This window comes from Colletotrichum aenigma (assembly GCF_013390185.1).
Source record: "Colletotrichum aenigma strain Cg56 chromosome Unknown KSG_Cg56_contig03, whole genome shotgun sequence".
In the NCBI taxonomy this organism is placed as follows: Eukaryota; Fungi; Ascomycota; class Sordariomycetes; order Glomerellales; family Glomerellaceae; genus Colletotrichum; species Colletotrichum aenigma.
The window spans coordinates 2821555-2845601 of record NW_023500909.1 but is presented as its reverse complement, the minus strand read 5'-3'; the positions used below and the strand labels follow the sequence as shown (position 1 = coordinate 2845601).

The 24047-nt window shown below is 55.2% G+C and overlaps 7 protein-coding genes across 7 annotated transcripts; 4 read left to right on the top strand and 3 right to left on the bottom strand.

Annotated features, from left to right (window-relative positions):
• Nucleotides 1-3975: 3975 nt before the first annotated feature.
• Nucleotides 3976-5328, top strand: CGCA056_v004743 (scyllo-inositol 2-dehydrogenase; the record flags this gene model as incomplete). The annotated part of the gene is made up of 3 exons (XM_037319998.1): nucleotides 3976-3999; nucleotides 4052-4214; nucleotides 4265-5328. The coding sequence occupies 3 exons, from the start codon at nucleotides 3976-3978 to the stop codon at nucleotides 5326-5328; spliced, it is 1251 nt and encodes a 416-aa protein (XP_037181384.1).
• A 2172-nt stretch (nucleotides 5329-7500) lies between these two features.
• Nucleotides 7501-8496, top strand: GYG1 (Glycogenin-1; the record flags this gene model as incomplete). Its single annotated transcript, XM_037319997.1, has 3 exons — nucleotides 7501-7545; nucleotides 7597-7624; nucleotides 7676-8496. The coding sequence occupies 3 exons, from the start codon at nucleotides 7501-7503 to the stop codon at nucleotides 8494-8496; spliced, it is 894 nt and encodes a 297-aa protein (XP_037181383.1).
• Nucleotides 8497-9054: 558 nt separating this feature from the next.
• On the top strand, nucleotides 9055-9791 carry NOP16 (Nucleolar protein 16; the record flags this gene model as incomplete). Its single annotated transcript, XM_037319996.1, has 2 exons — nucleotides 9055-9167; nucleotides 9233-9791. 2 exons carry the CDS (start codon nucleotides 9055-9057, stop codon nucleotides 9789-9791), a joined length of 672 nt encoding a protein of 223 aa, XP_037181382.1.
• Nucleotides 9792-10147: 356 nt separating this feature from the next.
• Nucleotides 10148-11169, bottom strand: CGCA056_v004740 (uncharacterized protein; the record flags this gene model as incomplete). The annotated part of the gene is made up of 3 exons (XM_037319995.1): nucleotides 10148-10661; nucleotides 10714-10934; nucleotides 11005-11169. The coding sequence occupies 3 exons, from the start codon at nucleotides 11167-11169 to the stop codon at nucleotides 10148-10150; spliced, it is 900 nt and encodes a 299-aa protein (XP_037181381.1).
• A 2460-nt stretch (nucleotides 11170-13629) lies between these two features.
• CGCA056_v004739 (Uncharacterized protein) lies at nucleotides 13630-15111 on the top strand (the record flags this gene model as incomplete). Its single annotated transcript, XM_037319994.1, has 3 exons — nucleotides 13630-13967; nucleotides 14024-14058; nucleotides 14105-15111. The coding sequence occupies 3 exons, from the start codon at nucleotides 13630-13632 to the stop codon at nucleotides 15109-15111; spliced, it is 1380 nt and encodes a 459-aa protein (XP_037180619.1).
• Nucleotides 15112-17732: 2621 nt separating this feature from the next.
• Nucleotides 17733-19028, bottom strand: psi1 (the record flags this gene model as incomplete). The annotated part of the gene is made up of 3 exons (XM_037319993.1): nucleotides 17733-18026; nucleotides 18085-18844; nucleotides 18949-19028. 3 exons carry the CDS (start codon nucleotides 19026-19028, stop codon nucleotides 17733-17735), a joined length of 1134 nt encoding a protein of 377 aa, XP_037180620.1.
• Nucleotides 19029-20215: 1187 nt separating this feature from the next.
• Nucleotides 20216-23248, bottom strand: CGCA056_v004737 (uncharacterized protein; the record flags this gene model as incomplete). The annotated part of the gene is made up of 7 exons (XM_037319992.1): nucleotides 20216-20950; nucleotides 21000-21262; nucleotides 21312-22631; nucleotides 22714-22847; nucleotides 22893-22972; nucleotides 23022-23075; nucleotides 23129-23248. The coding sequence occupies 7 exons, from the start codon at nucleotides 23246-23248 to the stop codon at nucleotides 20216-20218; spliced, it is 2706 nt and encodes a 901-aa protein (XP_037180623.1).
• Nucleotides 23249-24047: the final 799 nt, after the last annotated feature.

The window sequence follows — 24047 nt, the reverse complement described above, 5'->3', positions numbered from 1 at the left end:
GATGGGCTGAGAATGTGTGTGGTGAAAGGAGAGGTGGTGAGAGACTGGCCAGGAGTGCAAGGCAGGCAGGATAAGCTTGGAGGGGTAATGAGGGGTGAAAGGACAGGAGAAGCAGTGGGAGGAGGCGGAAGGTATATTTATACGAGAGGAGAAAAAGAGGCGGCGAGGAAGGTTTGTCATGAGCTAATAGGCTTGCAGGCGTCTGCCTGCGTGGGGTGGGATAAGTCTGGAAATAAATATTTGACGTGTCGCGAGGGACTGCTCGTGTGGACATTGGCCCGAACTATCGAACATCGTGTTGAGTCGAGGCCAAGACCGGAGGAGCTAACAGCATGTACTACGGGGCCGGCCATCCTGGGATGGGTGCTCCCTTGCACCCCGGTTGGGGGAAGGGGGGGACGTGGATCGGAAACTTGAGGAGCAGGACGCTAAGAAAGATGGAGATTGGGGGTGGAGGGGCAGTCTGGAAATCCATCGCCGAAGCGTTGATGTTCCCGAATTGTGATGTTGAACATTGGGATTGTAGTCAGCATCTAAGCGACCCAAAGGGCTTCGGACAACGCAGATGTACCCCGGCCTTGGGTGTAACATGGCAGATTGTCGACACGGAAACCGGCAGACTCAAGTTAGCTTTCAAAGGGCCTTCCCTTCTCCTACTGCACAAAGCCAATAGCACTGGCCAACACTTGACGCTGTGACATCCGGGGAATTCCCTAGGGATGTCGCAAATCGCGGGGGCTTCTTGGTCTTGGAGGAAAGCCGTCACAAGACGAGCAGCATCCGAGACAACAAGGGACTTCCTCGATCCCCTCAAATACCCCGGGCTGGTCCAAGCTAAGGCCAGATACCCACGTCCATGGTCCGTGGGCCCCGGTAATAGACGGTAGCGACGATGCATCTGGCTGTATCTGTGGCCCTGTGTTTGCCGTGGGATCTGCTGGAAAAGATATATTCAGATTCTGCACCGCGCATCGATGTGGTTTGCGCCAATAGAGGCAGATGTTTCCTGGCCGGCGCGGCGAGATCTGCGCTGAGGCAGCCCGTCGCAAGTCCGGGCTGATGGTCCATTTAGAAATGCTGCGTTGGAAGCGAAGGGAAACGGTAAATGAAGACGAGGTTGCCATTGGAAGAGAAGCCGTATTGCCACACATCTCAAGGCTTGTCGGGCCCGGCCTGGACATTAGCGTGGAGTGGGACATGCAAGCTGCAAGACGGAGGTGCCTGGCCATCTCCCGGCCATTGGCTGCTGCGTCTCGGTGTTGCTCGCCTGAGGTGCATAACTGGAAATTTTGTTCGTCACAGGTCTTGATCTGTTAATGAGAAACCACCCGCGAGTTGGTTGACGCGGAACCCGACTTCGCTGCGGTGAGTTGCAGGGCTGCCGAGCCACCAAAGCAATAAGAGATACAGTTGATCAATACACTTCTGCGGTCAGCAAAACATATGTTAAGCTTACAATGGACAGAGAAGTAAGCAGAGCGAGTCCCTTTGGTCCATGTTCCTGTGCCGCAACTGACCGGGCCGGATTGCAGACCGGCTCAGTGACGTTGATGGCTGGTAGCCGGCGGACAAAGTCAGAATGGGCTACGATTGTTGAGCAAGTAGTATAGACGGCGCATGTTCGGAGGACTGCTTGAGATTTTGGACAACTGCAGTTCCGCTGGAAAGGTGTCGAAGTCGGACGAAATCGCGGTGGTGAGTGGTCTGCTGTTGGAGGAGAGGTTGGACGTGATGGAAAATGGAGATGCTCTTATTGGACGGAGAAATTGCGAGGAAGATATTCCGCCAATGAGAGCAACGCTTAATTTTCTGGCAAGGCAAGTGGGGTCTGGCGCATTAGTCCGGGGCACCGGTTGGAGAGTAGGAATGGAGGGGCACGAGGGGCATCAAGCTAGCCATGACAAGCCTTGACCTGTCCTGACGGGAAGATATCCGCAGACGACATTTGCACCAAGTACTCTCTTAGCGGCTTGAAGGGACTGTCTTGTAAAATCTCCCCGGAACACCAAAATTTGCAGGTACTTTGGCCTTCTCTACCGGTTCTTGACGCTCATAGCACCTCAGGTACTGGACTAGGTGTGTAAGTGAGGCCCTGAGGATTCTCAGTGATGCCTCCAGGTACTGAAACACAATCTCACGCACGGAAACCTGCGGGTGGTCGCTTTTAGCCGAAAAAGGCGTTATTAACTGCAACGAAAAGGTATGAGATGTTTCTTTTACTGATTACCAAATATAGAAGACCATTGTAGAAGTAACATTGGCTCGCAAACACTCGAGACAGTTGATGCAACAACTTTGCAGCGGTCAATCGCAGAAAGGCGGCCTCAACTGACTCTGCCGTCTTCAACCGTCCTGAGTCCGATGCCCTGTTTACTAGGTGCCTGGCCTACACATATTTCACAGTGGAAGACACATATCCTTGGCCAACTTCGTGTTTTAGCGCACTCCGGAAGACGTTCGAGGGACACACCGTTCCACGACAGCGGGCATCCATGTCACGAGGCATTGCGGGGCAAATGGGGTGGAGACTGTACGTGGGGGCGGGGAATTGGCCGTAGCAACCGTGACCGCTGCATCATTTGGGCTCCGAATGAGCTACCTTTTTCTCTGGACACGGGCTTCACTTTTCCAATCTGCTGACTTGTATCGATTGCCAATTGGTGTAACTTCAAACGAGGGCTCGCTTCCGAATCATTCCAAGGAATTGCTTGTTACTGCTAATACTGAGAATATTCTTCTTCGGCCGTTGAGGGACTCTATGTTGATGTTCTGAAGGCTTCAGCTTAAAGCGAACCTCGTTGAGGGCATTACCGGCGTGAGTTGCTCCAACAGGACACAGTTCTTTTTCTCACTCGCCTCAATGAGTAAAACCGGCATAATTCTCCATTGGTTCCAGCCACTGCGTAGCTCGACAGCAGGGAATCCGAGCCCCATTTCAGCCCCACTGGAGAGTTGGAGAAGCCCCTCCCCCTCCTCCTTCCCCTCACCCCTCCTTCTACTCTGCCCCTCCAAGTCTCATCATCTTCAGCGCCTCGCCGCAAAGAAGCGCGCTGCAGACCTTTGTGGGATGTCATTTCCAAGGATACCAAGTGCACACACAAGAAAAAGACTTCGCAGACACAGGTTCAAAACATTCCGAGCCATGCCACGAGTTGGCGAACTGGCGTGGGCTTGGCGTTAACCTCCATGCGCCAGCTGTTGGGGGCTCCGTGAACCGGCGCCTGGTTACGATGCGACGACTTCGGGCGTGCTCGGTATTGATCATTCGGGAGCGGCACCAAGTCCCCAGTTATTAGCTACACAGCGTTTCCCAGCTATCATCGAATACATCCACTGGTCCAGCGTTGCGCCTGGTCGTATCCCTGACAGTTTGGTCACTGGTGATGAAGAATGAATGCAACGCCCTGGCATCCTTCAGTGCTTTACATACCACTATGTGTCTTCCAGGCCACATCTGCACAACTGCGCAGCGCCGAGACAAACGTCAAATCGGCAAAATCGTCTAACGATACGCGCCTACGGATACTCTACGGAAATCTCACGGAAAGGTATCAGAGCAGTCGGGGACTGGGAAGCTGGCGCACGGCGGCGTGCGGGGCAGATAAATCCCTCCAATTGTCTTTTCCCCTCCTGCCCCTCAATTTTTCCGGGTCCTTGACATGGAGGAGCTACCTACCTCGTCCTTACCAGACGGGAGCCACCTTTGAGGACGGCTGGAGACTGGAGCCTTTGGGGCGAGCTTCATCCAAAACATCCCTGGCCCGCTTGCCGCTGCCCATCGTCACGTCTGTCGCGTACTTTTTCCTTCGTGGATCGCCCGAGCTCACGCTGTGCTTGGCCTAGGAAATAGTTCCCTTAAATAGACCGTAGCCCACGCTTGCTCTCCAGCTTTAGGATCTCGTCTTCCCCATCCCCAAACTTCCCTTCCCTCCTCATACAACGCTTATAGCCATTGAAACCTGACAAACGACCAAAATGGAGCCCCTCAACGTATTGATGGTACGTGCTATGCTTCTGGCCATCCGAAGCACCTAAAGCTGACGTTTTCCAGGTCGGTACCGGCGAGTACACCACCGGCTTCGTCGGCGGCGGTGCCTCTGGCTCCGACAAGAAGGTTGGTGTCGTCGGTCTCACTCTCTTCGACCTGAGGAGGCGAGGCAAGGTCAACCAGCTGGGCATGGTTGGCGTTAACGGAACCAAGTTCCCTGCCATCAGTACGTCAAATCCACAGTGTCCACGGCCGTCAGTAATTAACCAGATGCAGGGGAGCATCTCAACAAGAACATCACCCAGGTCTATAACGGCCTCGATACCTCCTTCGACTCATTCCCTGCCAACGACAAGAAGGACCCCGACTCCTACAAGACCGCCATTGACGCCCTGAAGCCCGGTGACGCCATCACCATCTTCACACCCGATACCACTCACTACCCCATCGCCCTCTACGCCATTGAGCGCGGCATCCACGTCCTGCTCACCAAGCCCGCTGTCAAGGAGCTCGAGCACCACCAGGCTCTCATTGAGGCCGCCGAGAAGAAGGGCGTCTACGTCTTTATCGAGCACCACAAGCGTTTCGACCCTGCTTACTCTGACGCTCGCTTCAAGGCCCAGAAGCTCGGCGACTTCAACTACTTCTACTCTTACATGTCTCAGCCCAAGTCTCAGCTCGAGACTTTCAAGGCCTGGGCCGGAGTTGATTCCGACATCTCCTACTACCTCAACAGCCACCACGTCGACATTTGCGAGTCCATGGTCACCCAGCAAGGCTTCATTCCCGTCAAGGTCTCCGCCTCTGGCTCTAAGGGTATTGCCACCGATCTCGGCTGCGACCCTGCCACCGAGGACACCATCTCCGTCCTCGTTCACTGGGAAAAGAAGGGCGACCCCAGCAAGAAGGCTACTGGTGTCTACACCGCCAGCTGGACCGCACCGCAGCGCGCCGGTGTCCACTCAAACCAGTACTTCCACTACCTCGCCGCGAATGGCGAGATCCGTGTCGACCAGGCCAAGAGAGGCTACGACGTCGCTGAGGATTCCGCCGGCCAGCTGATGTGGTACAACCCCTTCTACATGCGCTACGCCCCCGACGAGGACGGCAACTTTAACGGCCAGACTGGCTACGGATATATCTCCCTCGAGAAGTTCGTCGACGGCTGCAGGCAAGTCAACTCTGGCCAGCTGAAGCCCAAGGACCTGGACGCCAAGGGTCTGCCCACCCTGAAGAACACCATTGCTACCACTGCCATTCTGCACGCCGGCAGAAAGAGCATAGACGAGAACCGTGATATCAAGATTGAGATCAACGACGGTGTGTGGAAGCTGGTGTAAGTGAGTTTTATGATGAGTGATGATTTGTGGATATGTGCATAGGGATTTATATACCATCTGCTTTGCGGTTCAATAAAATTTAAATGATGATCAGAGAAATTCTCCGTGACTGGGATTATCAAGTTTCTCCCAACTATGACTTGGCTGTCCGAAGCTGACTGCAGTATCGAAAGACAGTTAGGGTACGTCCACAGGCTAAGTATGGATTTTGTAGAGAGAACGAACGTGCTTTTCTCAGCCAAATGTCAAATACTAGGGTGAGCAAGTCACTGGTTCGCACATGCCTTTATCCACAAATAAAAGGACTAACACCCGAAGGTCAAGGATACTATCTAGGACACCTTGATGGTGTTATCGGTGAAAACCCAATCCATTCCTGGCACTCGGAGCATGTAAGTGCCCTCACGTGATCGTCAACGGCCGCCAGTCTCACACATAATCTCGGCATAGGCACCCGCGGAGCAAGCTGCATGCCAACCTAAAGTCTACCTCACAAACGGTCTCGGGGAGGTCTGCCGCCCGAAGTACCTCGGGTCCTCGATAGAACACCCTAAAACCCAGTCACAACATCTGGTGTTTAGATATGGCGGTTAGATAACAGTATTCCCATACAAATTGGCTAGCTTGACCAAGACGCTATGGTTAACATGGATCTAGACCAAGAGATCAACAACCACCAAGATGGATGTCGAATTACCCAGAAACCGGACAGGCGGTTTCCTGCTCGTGCGCTCTTCCCGTTAAGCAACCCGTCTCCCTGATTGAGGGGTTACATTACCCCAAAATCCGCCCGTCTCAAACTTCAATTGACTTCCTATCTCCTCATTGAGCCTAGTGGGCCAGCAGATGCGAAAGAAAGTTGCTCAGCCTGCGAGGAAATCTCACTCGTGTGGCTTAGCCTCTGGGCCATCCTTCATTGACGAATACGCTTGTGACCATGGCCACTTGCAAAGGTACCGTTCACAGCTCGTGGAAGGATTTTTGCCAGTGACGACGGTGGCTTGCCCGTGGCATCGTTCTTGTCAAACTCACATCTTCTGGGCATGGCATAGTGAATCAGCCATCCGCTGTGCAATTGATCCATTGACAAGCGCCGTAAGGCTGCCTGACACCATGCCCTATCCAACAAGAAGCTTGGACATCAGAAACCCAAAGTATGGGTTCCGACTTACTGTTGCCTCGAGGTGGAGGCTGCGCAATCATCCCATCTCTACCTGCTGAAAGATTTGACCGCGACCCCCGCCAGCATCGTTTCGACACCGAACCATCCGTGCCGAACCCCCAAAGTTTCGACGGCCGGCCCAAGAAAGCTTCATCTGCAGTCTGGTCTCTAACATTCGACCCCGCGCGTCTACATCTAAAAGTAGACAAGGAGGGCCCTACCAAGGAAGAGTCCGGACGGGGCGACAACGTTTCCCGAGGAGCATCGTTTATTGTTTGATTTTGTGACTCGGCGATCTCATCCAATCACGACGCCGACAATTGTCAATGTCCAACCCTGGGGTCCTTTTGACAACGCCCCCCTATCTGAAAACTACCATCGTGCCTCCTGGGTAGCAGGGCGCGCGTAGATCTCTGAGGACGACCGAAGCAAGGTTTCAAACTTATCTCCTCACGCTTGGGCGAGAGCTACGGCGTAGAGAACTCTGGTTGGTTCCTTGCTGGCGGCCGACGTGCGGCATGGGTGACTATTTGACATCCCGTGCTGAGTGGCGTACGGCAGAGACATGGAATGCCTCGTTTGCAATCAAGTCTTCTAATCCCAGGAACATAGCTCGAAAGTACACCATAACATGTGGTAGATGGTCTGGAGGCTGCATACTATGCAGTAACTTGTGTTGCTGGCAGACCTGTAGATGAGCTAGCGGGCACACATGGCTTACACCCACCGTTCCAAATATCTGACAGGGTTGATGCAGCATCACACCTAGATTGATGATCCTGAACTGGGCTTAGAGCCGGTAGGGTATTCGAGGTACCCCTGGCGTTGAGTGGTGAGATAGAGGGACATGCTTTGAGCTTGTTTGCGTCTCGAAGCTATCTATATAGCTTGCCCCAGCTGCTTGCTTCTAAAGACCCAGAAATTGGTTGGTAGAGAACAGCATCTTTAGACCACTGTTTTAGTCTTATTGTTATCAGAGCGTAGATAATATCAACACCTAGTCCAGCATAATGGGAAGCCTCCAGATCCCTTCATACGACACCGCGTACTGCACGGTAAGCATCACACCCCTCTCTCACAGACATCCAGTAACTAACACACCAAAGCTGGTAACAAACGATGGCTACGTCGTCGGTACGCTTATCCCAACTCCCCTCCCATCGTCCCCAAACTAACCACCACAAGCCGCTGCCGTCCTCGCCCAGTCCCTCCGAAAAACATCAACCCCCCTCCCCCTCTGCGTCCTCGTAACCCCCTCCACAATGTCCACCAAAGCAATCTCCCAGCTCCAGTCCGTCTTCGACCTCGTCATCCCCGTCACCACCGTCACGGCCCTCACAAAGGACAACCTCTCCCTCATCGGCCGGCCCGACCTGCACGCCACCATGACCAAGGTCCAGCTTTGGTCCCTGACGCAGTTCACCCGCGTCCTCTACCTCGACGCCGACACCCTCGTCATGTCCAACCTCGACCACCTCTTCTCCCTGCCGCTCGACATCCCCTTCGCCGCCGCCCCGGAGATCGGGTTCCCCGACTGCTTCAACAGCGGCGTCATGCTCCTCCGCCCGGACATGGCCACATTTGCCGAGCTCACGGCCTTCGCGACGCACGTTGATTCCTTCGACGGCGGCGACCAGGGCCTGCTCAACGTCTTTTTTGGTGATGGCACGCGGAACCACCCGTCGACGCTGCTGCTGAAGAAGTCCGAATGCGGGGCGGGAAAGGATGTGGAAGATGGAGTCGGCGCGGAGGAGGAGAGGAACTGGTACCGGCTGAGCTTCACGTACAACATGGAGATGCACAAGGTCTACCGCTTCTACATCCCCGCGGCGCTGCGGTACCGCGACGAGCACAAGATTTTGCACTTCATCGGCAAGGACAAGCCGTGGCACTTTGACGAGGGGAGGGTCGCGATGGAGGAGGACGCGGGGCCGTACCAGCAATTTTACGCGGACATGGTCGGGAAGTGGTGGGATACAAGGAGGTCCATCCAAGCTGCCATTTGACGTTGTTCATAGACTGTCAACAATACAAACATTTTTACCTTACCCTCTCTGGAATTACGTATCTGATGTCAAAGCTAGACCTATATGCGTTTGATTCATACGCTTCCATATCAGATACGTAACTCCAAAGAGGGAAAATTCTAAACTGAAGCCCAGTAATGGAGTAGTGTAAGTTGTGTGACGATGACATGCGGTTCTGAAATCGTCACCATAGAAGGGTAGCCTCATGTGCAAAGTGAAACAAACTTGTATGAAGTGCTGCTATGCCTCGGTATCGATACAAGTTTTTAAAGAAACATCGTTCTCTACGATTTGTCCATGCCTTTTCAACATGTTTTAGAAGAGTACGCTGGGGGTGCAAGCTGCTCACCGAGCCATTCTCGGTCAGCTTCGGTGTACCATGACAAGCTAGTCCACAGCAGGACTAGTGCCCACCAGATAAGATAAGCATCTCAAAAAATTCAAGGTCAACTCCCAAGCCAAAACCTCAATGCCAATAGCCATCGCCTCCAAGTAAACCCATCACCACACCGCACCTGCCGCACAACCTCCAGCAAAATGGGCCGAGACCTCCAAAAGAAGAAGCGCCGCGCCGGCCAAAAGACCAGGCAGCCCAACAGGCCCAAGAAACTCCTCAACCCCCTCGGCAACGACATCATCGCAAAGAACTGGTTTGTCCCCCCCCAATCTTCTCCTAGCCCGCGCATGCACAGCTAACGAAACATGCTTCTTCCAGGAACAAGAAGGAAACCCTCACGCAAAACTACCGCCGCCTAGGCCTCACAGCCCGCCTGCGTAACCCGACAGGCGGCGTCGAGAAGACGCTCTCCCAGGTCGAGCGCCTCAAGTCCGCCAAGCCCGCGCCGAGCCCCTTCGACATCGCCCCGATGGAGCAGGCCGTCGTCGACGAGGCGCGCGTCGAGCGCGACGAGAACGGCAAGATCGTCAGGATACACTACTCCAAGTCCAGCCGCGCGAACCCGCTCAACGACCCGCTGAACGACATCGAGGCGGACTCTGACGAGGGGGAAGAGGAGGAGGAAACTGAAGAGTGGGGCGGCATCGACGACGAGAGCCGTCCGGAGGTCATTCGTCTGCTGGAGAAGGAGGCGTCGAGGGGAGAGCTGAAGAAGCCGAGGCACATGAGCCAGCAGGAGAAGGAGTGGTTGGAGAGGTTGATTGCGAAGCACGGCGACAATGCGGAGGCCATGGCGAGGGACCGGAAGCTGAACCCGATGCAGCAGACCTCGGCGGATATCGCTCGCAGGCTGAGGAGATTTCACGGAAAGGCTTAATCGAAAAAAAAGCGTCTAAAGGGGTTGTAGCATGGCGGGGAAGCCTGGAAGATATTCCCTGGAGTTACGGCGTTTTCACCAAAACCAAAAGCTGCAATAATCACTTCACTTGGTACACGAAAAGGACCATTTATAAATGTATCGTCATGCCATCAAACTGATGTCTACCTAGTTCATGCCTGGTATCGTCTGTGTGAATACCGTTACAATGGGACGCCAACAACACCCCCTAAGCCGAAGCCAAAAGAAAAACCCAAGCTGTCTATGTGAACACGGGACTCGGTCCCCGAACAATTTGGCAGGCCATGGCCCTGCCGCTGTGTCTCAACTCAACTCGTTCCCCACTGGGGAGACGTTTACCTCAAGGTGCGGTCATAGTTAGCAGCAGGGAACTGAGCGGGCCTGTCGTCATCATAGGCGGGCGCGGCAGTGTAGGGCTGGATAGTAGACGAGGAGTAGGGGTCATTTGCAGGCGAGGCGGTAGGGTGCGGGTGCGGTTGCTGGGAGTGGTACTCGGTCTCGCTGTCAAACATGGCGGCGTTCTGGCGCGAGGGGAGAGAGCCGTAGCGGTTCGGGTCGTCGTCCTCGGGGCCGTAGTTGACACCTCCGTAGGCGGAGTTGCTTCCGTAGCGGTCACCGTAGCTGCCAAAGTTGCTACCGGCGCCGGCGGTGGGGTGGTCGTCGGCGTGGTCGTCCATGTTGACAGGGGCGTAAGCCTCCTCGTCGTGAGGGGCCATAGAGAAAGCAGCCTTATCGGGGTCGATGTTGTCGCCGGCGATCTTCTGCTTGTCATAGCCCGGAAGACTACCGTGGAACTGGTAGTGCTTGAGGGTGTAGAGACTGACGAAGGTGCTGACGCCGAACAAGAGGCTTGGACTGCCGTTAGCAACAGGACTGGCAAGCATGCGTCGCAGAAACTTACGTCACGAAAACGCCAAGACCGACAATGGCCTTGCTGAGGTTGCAAGCATCACCGCACTGGTTGGCGGTGTTGTAGGCAGCCTGACTGGCGAAAGCGGACAGCCAGATGATGGTGAAGACGGCATCAACGATGACCATGGCGTAGGGGTTCGCAAGCTTTCGGGTTCTCGGCCAACGGGGCGCCATAATTAGGTATATCCACGCAGGAATAGAGAGGAAGCACTGTGTCGCAAAACTGTCAGCATGCACGCTTCGAGATGTAGCCCGTCGTACCATCAGGGTGATTACTGACCACTCCAAAAGTCCAGCCATTGTTGCCTACGATCTTTGCATTGTCGGCTCTGAAAACGGCAATTTCCAAGCCCCAGATAACGAAGGACAGGATGAACTGGAAGATGTGCAGGCCCAGCTTGACGCCGGGGACGTACTCGGGGTCGAAGTCGAGGTTTCCGAACATTGTCGTCGTTCGGTCGGTCGGTTCGGTATAGGTGTTCGGTTGATCTCGCAGTGTTGAACAAGCTGCGTTTGGCGATCGATTCGTTCGAAAGGGGAAGCCTGGAGGTGGTGGTTTGGGGGAGGTTGTGAGCAGCTATCGGGCTTCAGCTCCCCTGCTGTTTTTTTAATACTAAATAAAGATCAAACTCAATCCGGCTCGGCAACGGGTTTGGCGAGACGACCCAAGTTTGCAGGACCAGGTGGGGTGGCCAATCAGGTGGGAGATGAGGACCGTTTTAATGATGCAGTGGCCGCTCTCAAATGAGTGATACTGGGACCAAAGAGGGTGACGATGCTGTCGGCGACGATGGTGATGTTGAACGGGAGAGAAAGGTTCAGAAGGATGGGGACACGGTGGAAGAGAGAAAAGTCAATCAGGCGCAGCAGCAACTTCTGGGACTGTGGTCGTCGGGGACGCGTCCGCCTTTTTCTCTTGTTCAAAACGAAACAGCCCCGGCTGGACTGGGCGTTGAACTGCGGCAGTGACGAGACGTGGATTCAGTGGGCAACGAGTCGTTACCTCTCGCAGTGTTAGTGGACCTGAGCGCACTGGGTGCAGTGTGGCCGTCGGCAGTGGGGTGGGCCCACGGAGCTCCTCCCGGCCAGTGAGTGTCCAGCGTGTTTTACGTTGCAGCGTCCCGTCATCATGAGTTGAGTCTTTCTTGTTGATTCCAGGGAGGCTCTCTTTCGCTAGTGCTGCGTAAATGCAGCCCAGCACGCGGAATTATGGGACGGCTGCCACGGGATCGGGGCGCTGCCCACGCAGCAGAGCGCAGCGCAGCGCAGACGGCAACGCGGACAGGCTGCGACTTCGGTTGAACCAAGCCACTGAAGCGCTGGGTTTCACTGCGCCACTGCTGCATAGGCAGCGAATCCCAGCCCTCGAGCCGCGAGCAGCTGAGCATCAGACCCCTGCAAGCCACGCCTCCCGAGCAGATAGTTCAGTCTTTGGACGGGGGGCAGTTCGCCTTCTCTTTCGTCCTATTTTTTGCCTTTGGCCCTACGGCGGGAAGAACAGGTACCGTCGGTAAGACGCTCGAGGGTAGGTTGAAAGGATTGATGAACGAAACAGAAGATAGGGTGTACTTTGGTACAAGCCGACCATTATCGCGGCCGCCGTTTCTCGCCCGTAGCAACCGTCGCCGCCGTTTCCAAGCCTTGATTACCTGATTTTCCTGCTGTGCCTTGCCGCACTGTCGAGGCTTTCCTTTCTGGTTTCTGGGGTGATGCGCGGAGGCGAGGCAAGGGGGAAGATCGTCAATGATGACAACCTGCAGCGGCGGGGCTACAATGGAACCTCCGTTTTTCCTTGGACGGCCGCGGCAGAGCCAGTCACCTCACCTCAACCAGTCGTCGGTCGACCAACAGCGACAGCGTCAGCAAATGGACCGGGCGTCGTCCGCTGGCGCCCGGCTGGCAGATACGACATCGACCTCACTCCCCCGCAAACTGGAAACACCCAGTCTCGCGTTGCCTGGACACAAACGCTGTTGTCTCGTACGAGGGACCTGAGGGAGAAGAGGCGGCCAGAAGAAAAGAAAGACAACCCCCGAAACGGATGGATGCGAGATCCGGGCATCTCACTTCAGTTCTTCTCCATCAGCTTACTCCGTACCTAGGCCTACAAACTCACGGACCCCAGGGTGCATCCATCGCGGCAAGCTTTTTGCACATTGGCACTCGGTTGACACCAACGACAGCAGTCATTGGGTGCGCACTGAGTTCCCTGCGCAGAAATAGAGTCGCGGTGGATACAATGGCGTAAGTCTTGCCGCCCAACGTCCCTCCCGCTGCTGCGATAAAAGACATCTCCATACAATCCGGCTGCCTGCGAACGTCGTCCCGCTGCTTGGCTTCCGCGGCATAGCCACCGTGATTGCGCGTTGTCAATATGTGCTGCCGGGTTGAGCCTTATGATATGCTTTTCGACTGCCCGGCATTCCCGATTATGTCCGTCTACGACCGTCTAACATGACTGTCAGCTCTGGCGCAATCGTTCGGAATCTTCTTGAACGACAGACATCTGATGCATGCCAGTCAGTAGTATGCCCTAGCTTGCGGCTGAATACACCGGAATTTTTGCACAGACCAGGAGGCTTCTTGGATGTCTAAGGCGACATCGCACTTGTTTCTCACCCCTGACCATCATCCCTCATCAGCCAATTGATTGAACTTACGAGATTCCGTGTTCAGTCTTTTTTCAATTCACTATGGACTTGCGTTGGGAATCGCTGGAAACTTTACGTCGACAGTGCTGAGTGTACTGTATTTGCCATAGAAACCCCACATTAACACAGTGCATCTGCCTCACGACACTGCCACACATGAAATTTCCGTGAAGCTTCAACACCAAAGGTCCCCTCGCCACGCACAACATCCCTCACCTACAGCCATCACAAACCCCTGCAACCTGCACAAAGCCATGGCCCAGACTACGTCACCGGCCCTGTCGGACATCATCTTCCCGACGACCGCCAACCACAACTTCTCGCACATCCTCACGGACCTGAAGCGGTCCAACCTGTCCATCGCGAACCGCCTGCGCTCCTGCAAGCAAGATGCGGAGTTCGTGAAGGAGGTCGCAACGTGCTATAACCGCCCTCTCGTCGCTAATGAACGGTGCGGGAGCTGGTACGTTCGGCCCGAGGAGAAGGCGGCGAGCGCCTATTTCAAGAGTACCGACGGCCACACCAACGCTTGGAAGTTCAGCACCCGCAGGTTGAATCTGCACTTGCTTGAAATTATAGGAAAACATGACGGGTGAGGCTCTGCGTTGCACTTATACGATATGTGAGCGCCAAAACTAACAACGCCAGCTGTATCATCGTAGACTCAACCCGCCGCGGCAAAAGTAAGATTCTATTCTCATGTGCTTCTATTCTCACTAACATCCTCAGGAATGCCCGATGCTCTCAGCAAAACCATCCCCGTATGGTGCACCGTCCTCAACATGGCCCTCTTCCCGGACCATCCTAAATCATCCCTCCTCCACACCCCTCCCAACGTCGTCTCGGCCTCAGAACACTCCCAAATCGCAGCCCTCCTTCCCTCCTTCTTCACATCCCTCAAAGCCCTCTCCCTCGACCTCTCCGCCGCCAGAGCCCATGTCTCCAAGCCCCTCCGCCCCTTCTGGATCACCCAGGAAACGTCCCTCTCGGAAACGTCCACGGTCTTTGACGACCACCACCCCGTCATCTGCCTCACCTCCTCCCGCCGCGTCGCCGGCACGGAGCTCTCAGAGGCGGGCTACATTCAGGGCGCCGGCGACGACACGGAGAACTGGGCCCTCGGTCTCACTGCGGACGTGTTCTGGTCCAACGTGGAAACCCTCCTCTCGGCGCCCGAGGCGGACCTGCCGGCTCTCGTCACGGACCTCGTCGCCAGAAGCAAGCAGACCGTCAGGACCATGGCCCCGAAAGAGGTCGCCCCCAAAATCTCCGTGTGCCCTCTCCCCCTGGACGAGGATGACTCTGATTCACCTGAGGACGCAGCGGCAGTGTGCAGGGTCGCACTCACACAAGACGTGACACAGCGCGAGACGTGGGTGAAATCCCCGAGATACATGCAGGTCGGCCTCGGGAAGCACAAGGTCGCCAGCCGGAACCTCCGCCAGGCACTTCCCGACGTCTGCGCCTTTGTCTCGCGCTTCTTTGGCGAGAACCGGGACGGCAGCGTCGTGTTCGCGTGCGAGACGGGCAAGGACCTGGCCATTAGTGCGGCGCTGGCCGTCTATTGCTGGTGTTTCGATCAGGAGGGCAACTACCGCGCGGCAGACTCGAAGACTTTCTTCAACAAGGACATGATCCGCGTCAGGCTGGGAACAATCATGACCGCGTACCCTGAAGCCAACGCTAACAGGGCCACTCTGCAAAGCGTGAACAGCTTCCTCATGGATAGGAGATGAATTCGTCTAAAGCGAAATTCTACCTCTATGTAGGTGTAGGTGTCTCAACGAGACCCTCCGGCCAGAATGCCGCCGGAGCAATCACAAAGGAAACGGCCTTCTCACAGAGACGCCTTCTCACCGCCGGCTAGTCAAACACTCCCATTCTCAATCTTGGCCAGGACATCAGGGAACTCGCTCCACTCCTGCATGATGAACACCGCCCCAGCATCCCGCAGCACCTTTTCCATCTCGGCCTTCCTCTCCTGCGGGTACGGCCCGACATACCCAATGACCTTGATGCCGGCGCGGGTGCCGCTGAGCGTGCCGCTCTTGGAGTCCTCAATCGCGACGCACTCCTCGGGCTTCTTGCCCAGCTTCTCCATGGCCCACAGGTAGATGGCCGGGTCGGGCTTGCTCGTGGGCTTCGGCAGCGACGTCGCCGCGCTGAAGGTCTCCTCCTCGGAAAAGTACTTGTCCTGCCCGACCTTGACCACGGACGCCCACACCCTGCGCTTCGCCGACGACGAGACGACGCTGAGCTTGTACTTGCCTCCCTTCTGCAGCTGCTCCAGCTGCTCGTCGACGCCGGGGCATGGCTTCAGCGAGGCCTTGAGCTTGGCGATGACGGCGTCCTCCTCGCGGCGGACGTACGTCTCGAGCTCGTCGTCGGTCATCTCGAAGCCGTAGCGCTTCTGCAGGCCGAGCATCATGCCGCGGAAGTTCTGGCCGACGAACTCGACGATGAGCGACTCCCCCGTGAAGCGCTGCTCGATGTTGCGGCTGCTGCAGATCTCGTTGATGAGGTCCGCGCACGCCTCGAAGGCGAGCTCCTCCGAGAGGACGAGCGTGTTGTCGCAGTCGAAGAGGAGCGTTGTGATCTGCAAGGCATGAGATTCCCACTTTTGCCCGTCGAGGAAAGGGAAGAGATATTCTGCTTACCTGAGGCATGTTGGGCGGTATTTACGGGTCTTGTCTGGTTAGATCTGTTGTCAGTCGACGAGAGCGGGGTTCGAGAGCTGCGGTTTCTACCAAAGCTTACCTTGCAAGGTCTAGGATCAATGCTCGATGGAAAGCAGCAATGTCAAGGGCTACGCTGAGTCGGGGAATAAAAGATGGGGTTCCAGAACTAAGGTAGGCACACTAGGAAGATGACGGGGAACGAGGGAATAATAAATAAAAAGCCAACGCGGACAATCCTCCCGGGAAACCCAAGCCCGGATGGAATTCCATGGGCCTGCTCTCCCAATCGAATTCCAGCACCACACAAGCCGCAACACCACCGCGCCTTTCTACTCTTCGCGGAGGACCTTCCCGAGTCTGGGCTTGTCAAAGAACCGCAGGCACCGCCCCACCCCAATTACCCCTCCCCACGGGCAAAGTAGTGTCGCCAAACTACCCCTCCATCCGCCCAAAACACTCCAGGCCCATGTGAAGTGTCGTCATAGCCAACCGCGGGGCGCCGTCCTCCTCCGGCCTCTCGTCGGCTCACCTCGCTCATGCCATGTGGCTCTGCACGGCAACGGACAACCTCGACCCGTCGCCTCCTGTACCAATCTCATGCAAGTCACTCATAACCAAAAGAAGAATTAAATCCCTCTTCCACATCAACATGTAAATGCAACCATGGCAGAGGTATCAGCCTCGGGGCACAGGAACCAATCCCGATAACCCCTCCCCTGATAGGTAGTGCGGCGCCGCACCCGCAACCCGCACCCGCCCGCAAACCTTCACCCCGAGCACCAGGTGCAGCCCTCCCTTCCCCACGTCCCAAGAAAAAGGCCAGTAAGCACAAGGTTAAGCCGAAAAGTGACGGGGAAACCGGGTAAAACAGCACAACGTGCATAGCTGGTGAAGAAGCCCAAGAAGAAAAACGTGCCTGGACGGCGTGTTTGTACTCGCTGTCAGCCTGCGTTCTTCAGCGTCCCAATCATGTCTTCCCTCTTCTCCAGCGGGGGCATCGTCTGTTTCCGTCAACGTACTTACACAGGACGCTACACCCGACCAAGCCATCCGTTACACGACGTTGGGCAGGCTTCATCACTCCATTATTGAACATACTTAGCGCTAAGGATACACGTAGGGAAGGCTCGGTCCCACTTAGACTCAATGACAGTCCGTCGGCTGAGATGGAGGGGAAATCCCAGGACCGGCTCTCTGATGGCACTTCATAGAGTGGGGTAGCTTTCCATGCAGCAGGACAGTTCACTCCGGAGGTTGGCTGATTAAGAGAGGTCGGATGATGATGCATTCGCTGAGTCGACTTTTCGTTTCGGAGTCAGTTACGATGCTGCTTCGTAGCATCTGAAAAGCATTCACTTTGCACATGGAGGCAATAACGCAGCAATGATAGTTCTGCAAGTCACTCGGAACAAGCACTTTAACATGAATGCAAATAATTCCTTTTCAATCTCAGAATTACCTAGTATCTATGTACTCATCCGTAGGCATTCGTTTGACAAGAGACCAATCCGCAATAGCCTACGCGAAATGCTCAAAGAGGCCCACCGTGCCGAAGCTCAATACGCCCAAAACTCCAGGTCATGATAAACATCCCGTCGTCCCCAATTCATCCCCTCATCGCGGCGCCAAGCCGCTCATTCACGCACGCTTCAAATCTCTATCCATGCCGTAACAAACGCTTACAAAATCTCCCTCAACTTCTGTTTCTGTTGGGGCGTAAGGCTCGTGGGGAACTTGACATTGTACTTGATAATGAAGTCGCCCCTCGTGCCGGGCTTCTTTGAGATGGGCATGCCAAGACCGGGATACTTGTCGAAGCTGCCAGGTTGCGTAGGGCCGTTCTTGTCGATGTTGAGCTGCTTGCCGTCGATGGTCGTGACGGTACGCTTCCAGCCCGTCAGCGCCTCCTTGAGATCCAGCTCAACGGTGTGCACCAGGTCGTTATCCTCGCGGACGAAGAGCGGGTGAGCTTTCTGTTCGCTTGTTAGTCACTGACTTCTTCTCATCTCGTCATGGGGATGTGCGACTTACCTCCTCCAAGATGAAGTGCAAGTCCTGTTGACCGCCCTCTTCTTGGTCACCGACACCCTTGAACTTGATCTTGCTGCCCTTCTTCAGGCCAGGCTTGATGGGCACCTCAAGCACCTGATCTGTGGTCGTCCTCTTGCCCTGGTCATCGAATGTCTTGCGCTTGATCTTCATTTTCTTCGTTACGCCGCGGAAAAGCTCCTCAAGCGTGAGCGGCAAAGGCCTCTCAACAGTCGTAACTTCGGGGGTAGCTTCCCTCGGTCTGGGTGCGTCAAAGCCGCCGCCAGTGCTCCTCATGCGCGTGGACCTTCCGCCAGAGGACCTCGGCATGCCTCCGCCGCCAAATGCCGTAAAAATGTCGGCAAAGTCGTCCATGTTTCCGGCACCGCCACCACCACCGCCAGTGTTAGACCGCATGAAATCCGCAAAGATATCATCTGCATTGCTGAAGCGGAATCCACTGCTGCCGCCGTCGCCTGTGCTGAAGTGGAATGAGCGAGCGCCGCCGCCACCGCCCTGGGGCATGCCTCCAAAGTTGAATCCGCCGGGCATGCCACCAGCACCGGCGAAGGGGTTCGCGCCGCCGGCATCTGGAGGCGGGGCACCACCGCCACGGAGGAGAAACTCGAGACCGTAGTCGTCGTATGTTTTGCGCTTCTCGGGATCGGAGAGAATCTCGTATGCTTGGGAGCACTCCTTGAACTTCTCGGCGGCTTCCGGGTTGTCCTTGTTCTTGTCAGGGTGCCACTTCAGAGCGGCTTTGCTGTTGCACGTGAGGTGGTTAGCTTCTCTTGTTCGTGAGGTTGGGCTGAGGTTGGGCGGTGATGGGGAAAAAGTGGGAGAAGGTGAGGGGAAAAAGTCACTTACCGATAGCCCTTCTTGATTTCATCTTGAGTGGCGGTGGGCTTGACGCCCAGTTGGTCGTAGAGCTTGGTTTCTTTCACCATGGTGAAGACGAAGCTGTGTGTCTCGCGATCGACCAGTCAATTCGAGGGTAGGGTGTGGATATATGTAGCTGCAATAGAAAAAAAAGTATCGCCTCGAAGCGATCGATTGATCGAACGACTGCTTGCTTGTGTAGCAAGTCTGGCTTTATGTTTGTGTGAAACCTTCGTGGGGTTGTTGTCTGCAGTTGACGTATGCAAGAAAAGCAAGCGTTTGAGAAAAGTAGTAGTGAAGAGGAGGAATCGAAAAGAATGGCTGGATGCTGACGCAGAGCAGGTCTGGGAAACTGCGTGATATGTATGTATGCAGGCTCAGAAATACTACGGCAAGGTCACTACGAAGGTCCTTACTCTGTAAGGTCAAGAAGACTGGGGCGGTAAGAGCCCAACTGGCTGAAGAGGCCCCCGGCCGTTCTTAATGGAAGAAACAGGGCGTGGTTGTGGAAGGTTCGGTCTCCTTCAGAAGCCCAGGGAGCCATGGCCACCGTCCCCGTGCGACTAAAACCTGGCGGGGCGTCGAATCGGGTGATCTCACTGGGCTGATTTGATGGAAGTGCACAGAAGGCTGGCGGGGCATTTCTGCATTTTGCGTCCAAGTTGCCGTTTAGGCCTGTATCGCTTTCCATTTGCACTTGATGATTGACTTACGCCTGGGATTTCAAGTCTACATCAACCCGTTTTACGCCGTTCCCACGCAGGTTTGACTCGTTCGCAGAGCTGTCAAGCTGCCGACATTGAAGAGCGTCCGACTGTCAGGCAGGGAAGAAGTTGGCAGACAACAGACAATGACGAATGGCGGGGTGTTTGCCGGGCGGGAATAGCGGAGTCAAGCTCAAGCCGTGGCTCGTGCGCCGCACTAGACAGGCCCCGGTCCTGGCGGATACAGGGATACCTGATAGCTGCATATAGAACCTTCGAGAACCTTCTACGACGATATACGTCAAAGCGCAGGCGTAAGGTCGAACCATCGCCAACACAGCCCCTAGGCCATGCACTTATTGGGGTATCAAACAATTGGTATTGCACTGCCGCAATTATCACGTACAATGGAATAAGTTATTGCGCTGCGCAGCAGACCGTATGGCCAATGCTGCTGTATGCCTGTCAGCGACCCGCCAAGATGCGAATGCCATGCCGCTATATCCCTGTTCCTATCCATAGTCGTGTTCCTCTGACGCTCTAGTCTTTCGCTACTGATGCTCATCAGGCATTTCCATATCCATAATCTTAATCGTCTTTTGCTCGTCTCTGGGGTCGTAGGGTGGTGGTGACCCAAAGTGTATTGAACGCCTTGCCATGAAAGGTGATCCGCCCCCATTGCTGCTTAGCTCCTGCATCTCAGGTCCCTTGGGCTGATCCTCGAAATCCGGCGTGACTGTGCGACTAACATCCACGTCACCGCTGGCTGAAGCTTCGTTAGAGCTTTCTGTAAGCTGCGGTACCGATAGCATGTCGGAGGTTCCTGCTGCCGGGGCTCCGCCTGAGTACATGACCTCGGCAAGGCTCTTACTGTTGTCGATAATCTGGCTGTGTGAAAGGTCCGGCATGGCGATGTCTCCTGCGCCATCCCCGGCACCGAAAACATCATGGTCCAACTCGAAGTCTCCATCTCTGGAATTTGTATCGCTGCCTCCCAAGGAAGCACGGTTGGTGTCCATCGAGTCCACGCTACCAGACCGATACTGTCTCTTTGCAGGCGACACCCGAGATGTGTTTGCGTTTACGTCCCTCGCTTCTGCGGCTCCATCTGTTGTTTCCTGGCTCAGCTCTTGGCGGAAGTTCTTGTTCTCAGCACGAACGAAGCGCTGGAGGGCGTCCGAGAGAGGCACAGGAGTTTGGTTGACAGCGTCTTCCGTGGCGTACACAAACATTGGCCTGCGTGTTTCTTGGAACATTTGTCGCATCACCAACTCATAGGACACTCTCTGTCAAAGGTCAGAAAATGTGTCGATACCTGATAGACATGAGCCTCACCTCTGCTTTCGCAGGCTGAGCGTCGCCTGTAGTATAGGACAGCCGCCACCACTGATCTACTGGACCAGAATTTTCATCAAGCTCAATGAGGCTTGGCTCCTCCCTCTTGCAAACATATGTCACATCTTTGCCAGTGGACACACCTCTGAGGAGGTACTTCTTGCCAATGAACGGCTTTGATAGCCCCGGGTGGTTAGGGTCTGTGAGTAGCTTGCCCAGAGATCGTTGTCTCTCCGTGAGCCGCTCTCGCTCCCACTTGAGCTCTTGGCAGGGTTAGCATTTATTCATTCATGTCAGCGAAACTTGACTTACTGGCGAGCTTCGCCTCTTGTTCGGACAGAAGTTGACGGCACCTCTTGACCATTTGTTCTGCGGTTTTCGACAGTTCCTCTTCTTCCGCCGTCTTGACGCAGGGCACATCCTCCGGCCGGACAGACTGCTTCTCGTCATCGGCAAGCTTTTGCAGCTCTCGGAAACGTCCAAGTCCGTCGAGATATTGAAGCTGCCCCTCGTACTCCTTGATAGTCTTCTCCAACATCTCCTTGACATCGTACACCTTGTAAGTGTCATTGTCCACCCAATTGGTGGCCTCATACTCCATCGAGCCTGCCTTGTAGAGACGGTTAAAGACCCACGCGATGTGCTCCTGGATCACCCTCGCCTCCTCTTTCCGACCAGCAAGGTAGCGCTCGGGGTACCAGACCTCTGGGATATCCATTGACTCGGGAGGCTCAGTCCCGTCGATGGCCATGATCATAACTTCACCAATATCGTCGAGATAGACCATTTTGGTCTCTGGTGTGATTTCGGTCCACGTACAGGCGTCGTTCCATACCACCCAATCCAAAGCTTCATACAACGTCTTGGTCTTCTCATATTGATCTTTCTGAAGCTCGAAGCTAAGGTAGGAGAATCTTGAAGGCTCTTGGTAGTTCTCGAGCGTCATCGTGTAGATTGTGTGGGCTGAATGGGTTAGTGGCTTTATGACTTCAGGATCTGTGTGATCGTGCAAGCTGTCAAAAAACTGCCTCTCAAGAGGATAGGAAGATGCGGGCACGAGGTAGGCCATCGCCTCGACGGATCCGTAACTTCTCTCCGTTTGATCCAAGAAGGCCATGAGGCGATGGATCTCCTCGTGAAAGTCCGGTTTTGCGTCATCACCCCACTGGAGTTCGTCCCTTTCCATGGCGGCCAGTACATGGGGTTTGTATATAGGTTGACCTTTCCACCACTCGCTATTGTAGCCATATGACGCCGCCTGCTCGCCAGCTGATAGAAGAGCATTTCGAACTAGAGGGATCTCGTGAAGAATCGTCAGAATGGAGCCCAACCGGTGTTGTTCGGTACGCGAATGCGGCTGCTGAACAAGAAAGGCGGGGGCACCCTGCTCTCTCTTCCTAAGTGAAGGCGCGGAATCGTCGTTACTCTTAGATTCCGACGAATCCACTCCGGTAGGAACCATAGCCCAGCTGTTGGAGTCGTAGTCAGCACGGTTAGCAGGTCCGAAATAAGCTGCATTGGCGCCGGTGTTGGTTACGCCGGCTTCCTGCGGCGTGAGACCTGACTCAATGGCAGAATTCCGAATAGCTGCCTGGAGGTCTTCGTCTTCTTGAGCCGCGCTCGTCGGCGCGCCTGTACGCACGTCAGCTCTGGCTCCCCACGGCACGGAGGGAAGTACCGGAAGCATCCCCGGCCGTCCAGTCTATCATCCTACCAAGCGGCGATCGATTGTTTGTTCTCGATGGCGGTCGTGAGGGGGCCCCGGCAGATTGGCCGTAAAAGTTGTCGGGAGCTGGCGCAACGCCTTGTATAACGGCACTGTCGGGCGCTTCGATGTTGAAGGCTACGCTACAAAGTCAGCCACCATGTCCATGTGAGAGGGAAGCATTCAACGTGCCTATGCCAGTGTTATTGGCAGCCCCGTCTCGGTCGGCACCGAACGCAGTGTCATCCCACGTGTACTTCTTACGAAACTATGCCCTTGTTAGCTCGAATGTTCCCTCGTTGTTCAGAAACACATACCGCTTCGGGGCCATTGTAATATTCCTCAACGAGTTGGTCTACGCTTTTGCCGGACTATGCGATGCGTCAGTGGACTCGAAGCCATATAAACAGGCTCGGCAACGCACCTTCAAGGCCACCGTCGCCATAGCACGATCATGATCAAGAATTATGCCCGTTCCCTCAGCTACTAAGGCTGTCCATTCGCAGAATGTAGCAATATCTGCCTCTGATGGCTGCCCCGCCATCTTGTCGGCTCGTCCCGCAGGAAAATTATAGCTATCGTATCGAATTGAGCGACTTCGTCGGTTAGAGTCGTTGTTCTAGGTATGTTCGAGGCATGCGCATGTCGTCGGGAGGCGGAAGAGCTGGGGCTACGAGAAGCCTGGCGGGCGAAGCTACGAGTTTGGAGCGGCTACTGAGGTGAGGTCAAACGGGCAAGAAACACCTGCAACAGTGATGCACCGACAGGCAGGTTCGAGCTGTCTGGGCTCCGTTTGACAAAGGTGCGGGGGCTACGAAGAGAACAAGTAGTAGACGGAAGACAGCTATGATAGCTGGAGGATTCAGTCGTCCCGTCCCGTATCGTCTTTTCGGGACGCCTGAGCTGTGTCTGGTGGAAGCTGCACCGAGACTCGACTGGGAAGGCTTGGTGAGCTTCCACTCGTTGCGGCGGCTCACAGTGCGGTTCCAGAGACGTATCCACTATTAGCCCCCCACTTGACGACGTGACGTCCCGTCTTCAGTGAAGAGGCAACTAACTACGCTGTCTACGACTCGGATCACTGAAAATCTACGATTCAAGGACAGTTCGGGTCTGAAGTTGAGATATTCTACAGAAGCATGTTACAGGCCGGGGTGCATAGCTTACCTTACCTCTATTTCTATTTCAAGAACATGTTCAGTTGGTCTGGAATCTGGCAAGACATACGACGAGGAGTAAACGATGTTAGCGGGGCAGGCGTCCGTACCACCATGCCCTTCTGGTGCTCTGATTGTCCACCCTGTCGGAGGGCAAGCGCGGCTTTCCGTCCCTGTCGGCCCCCT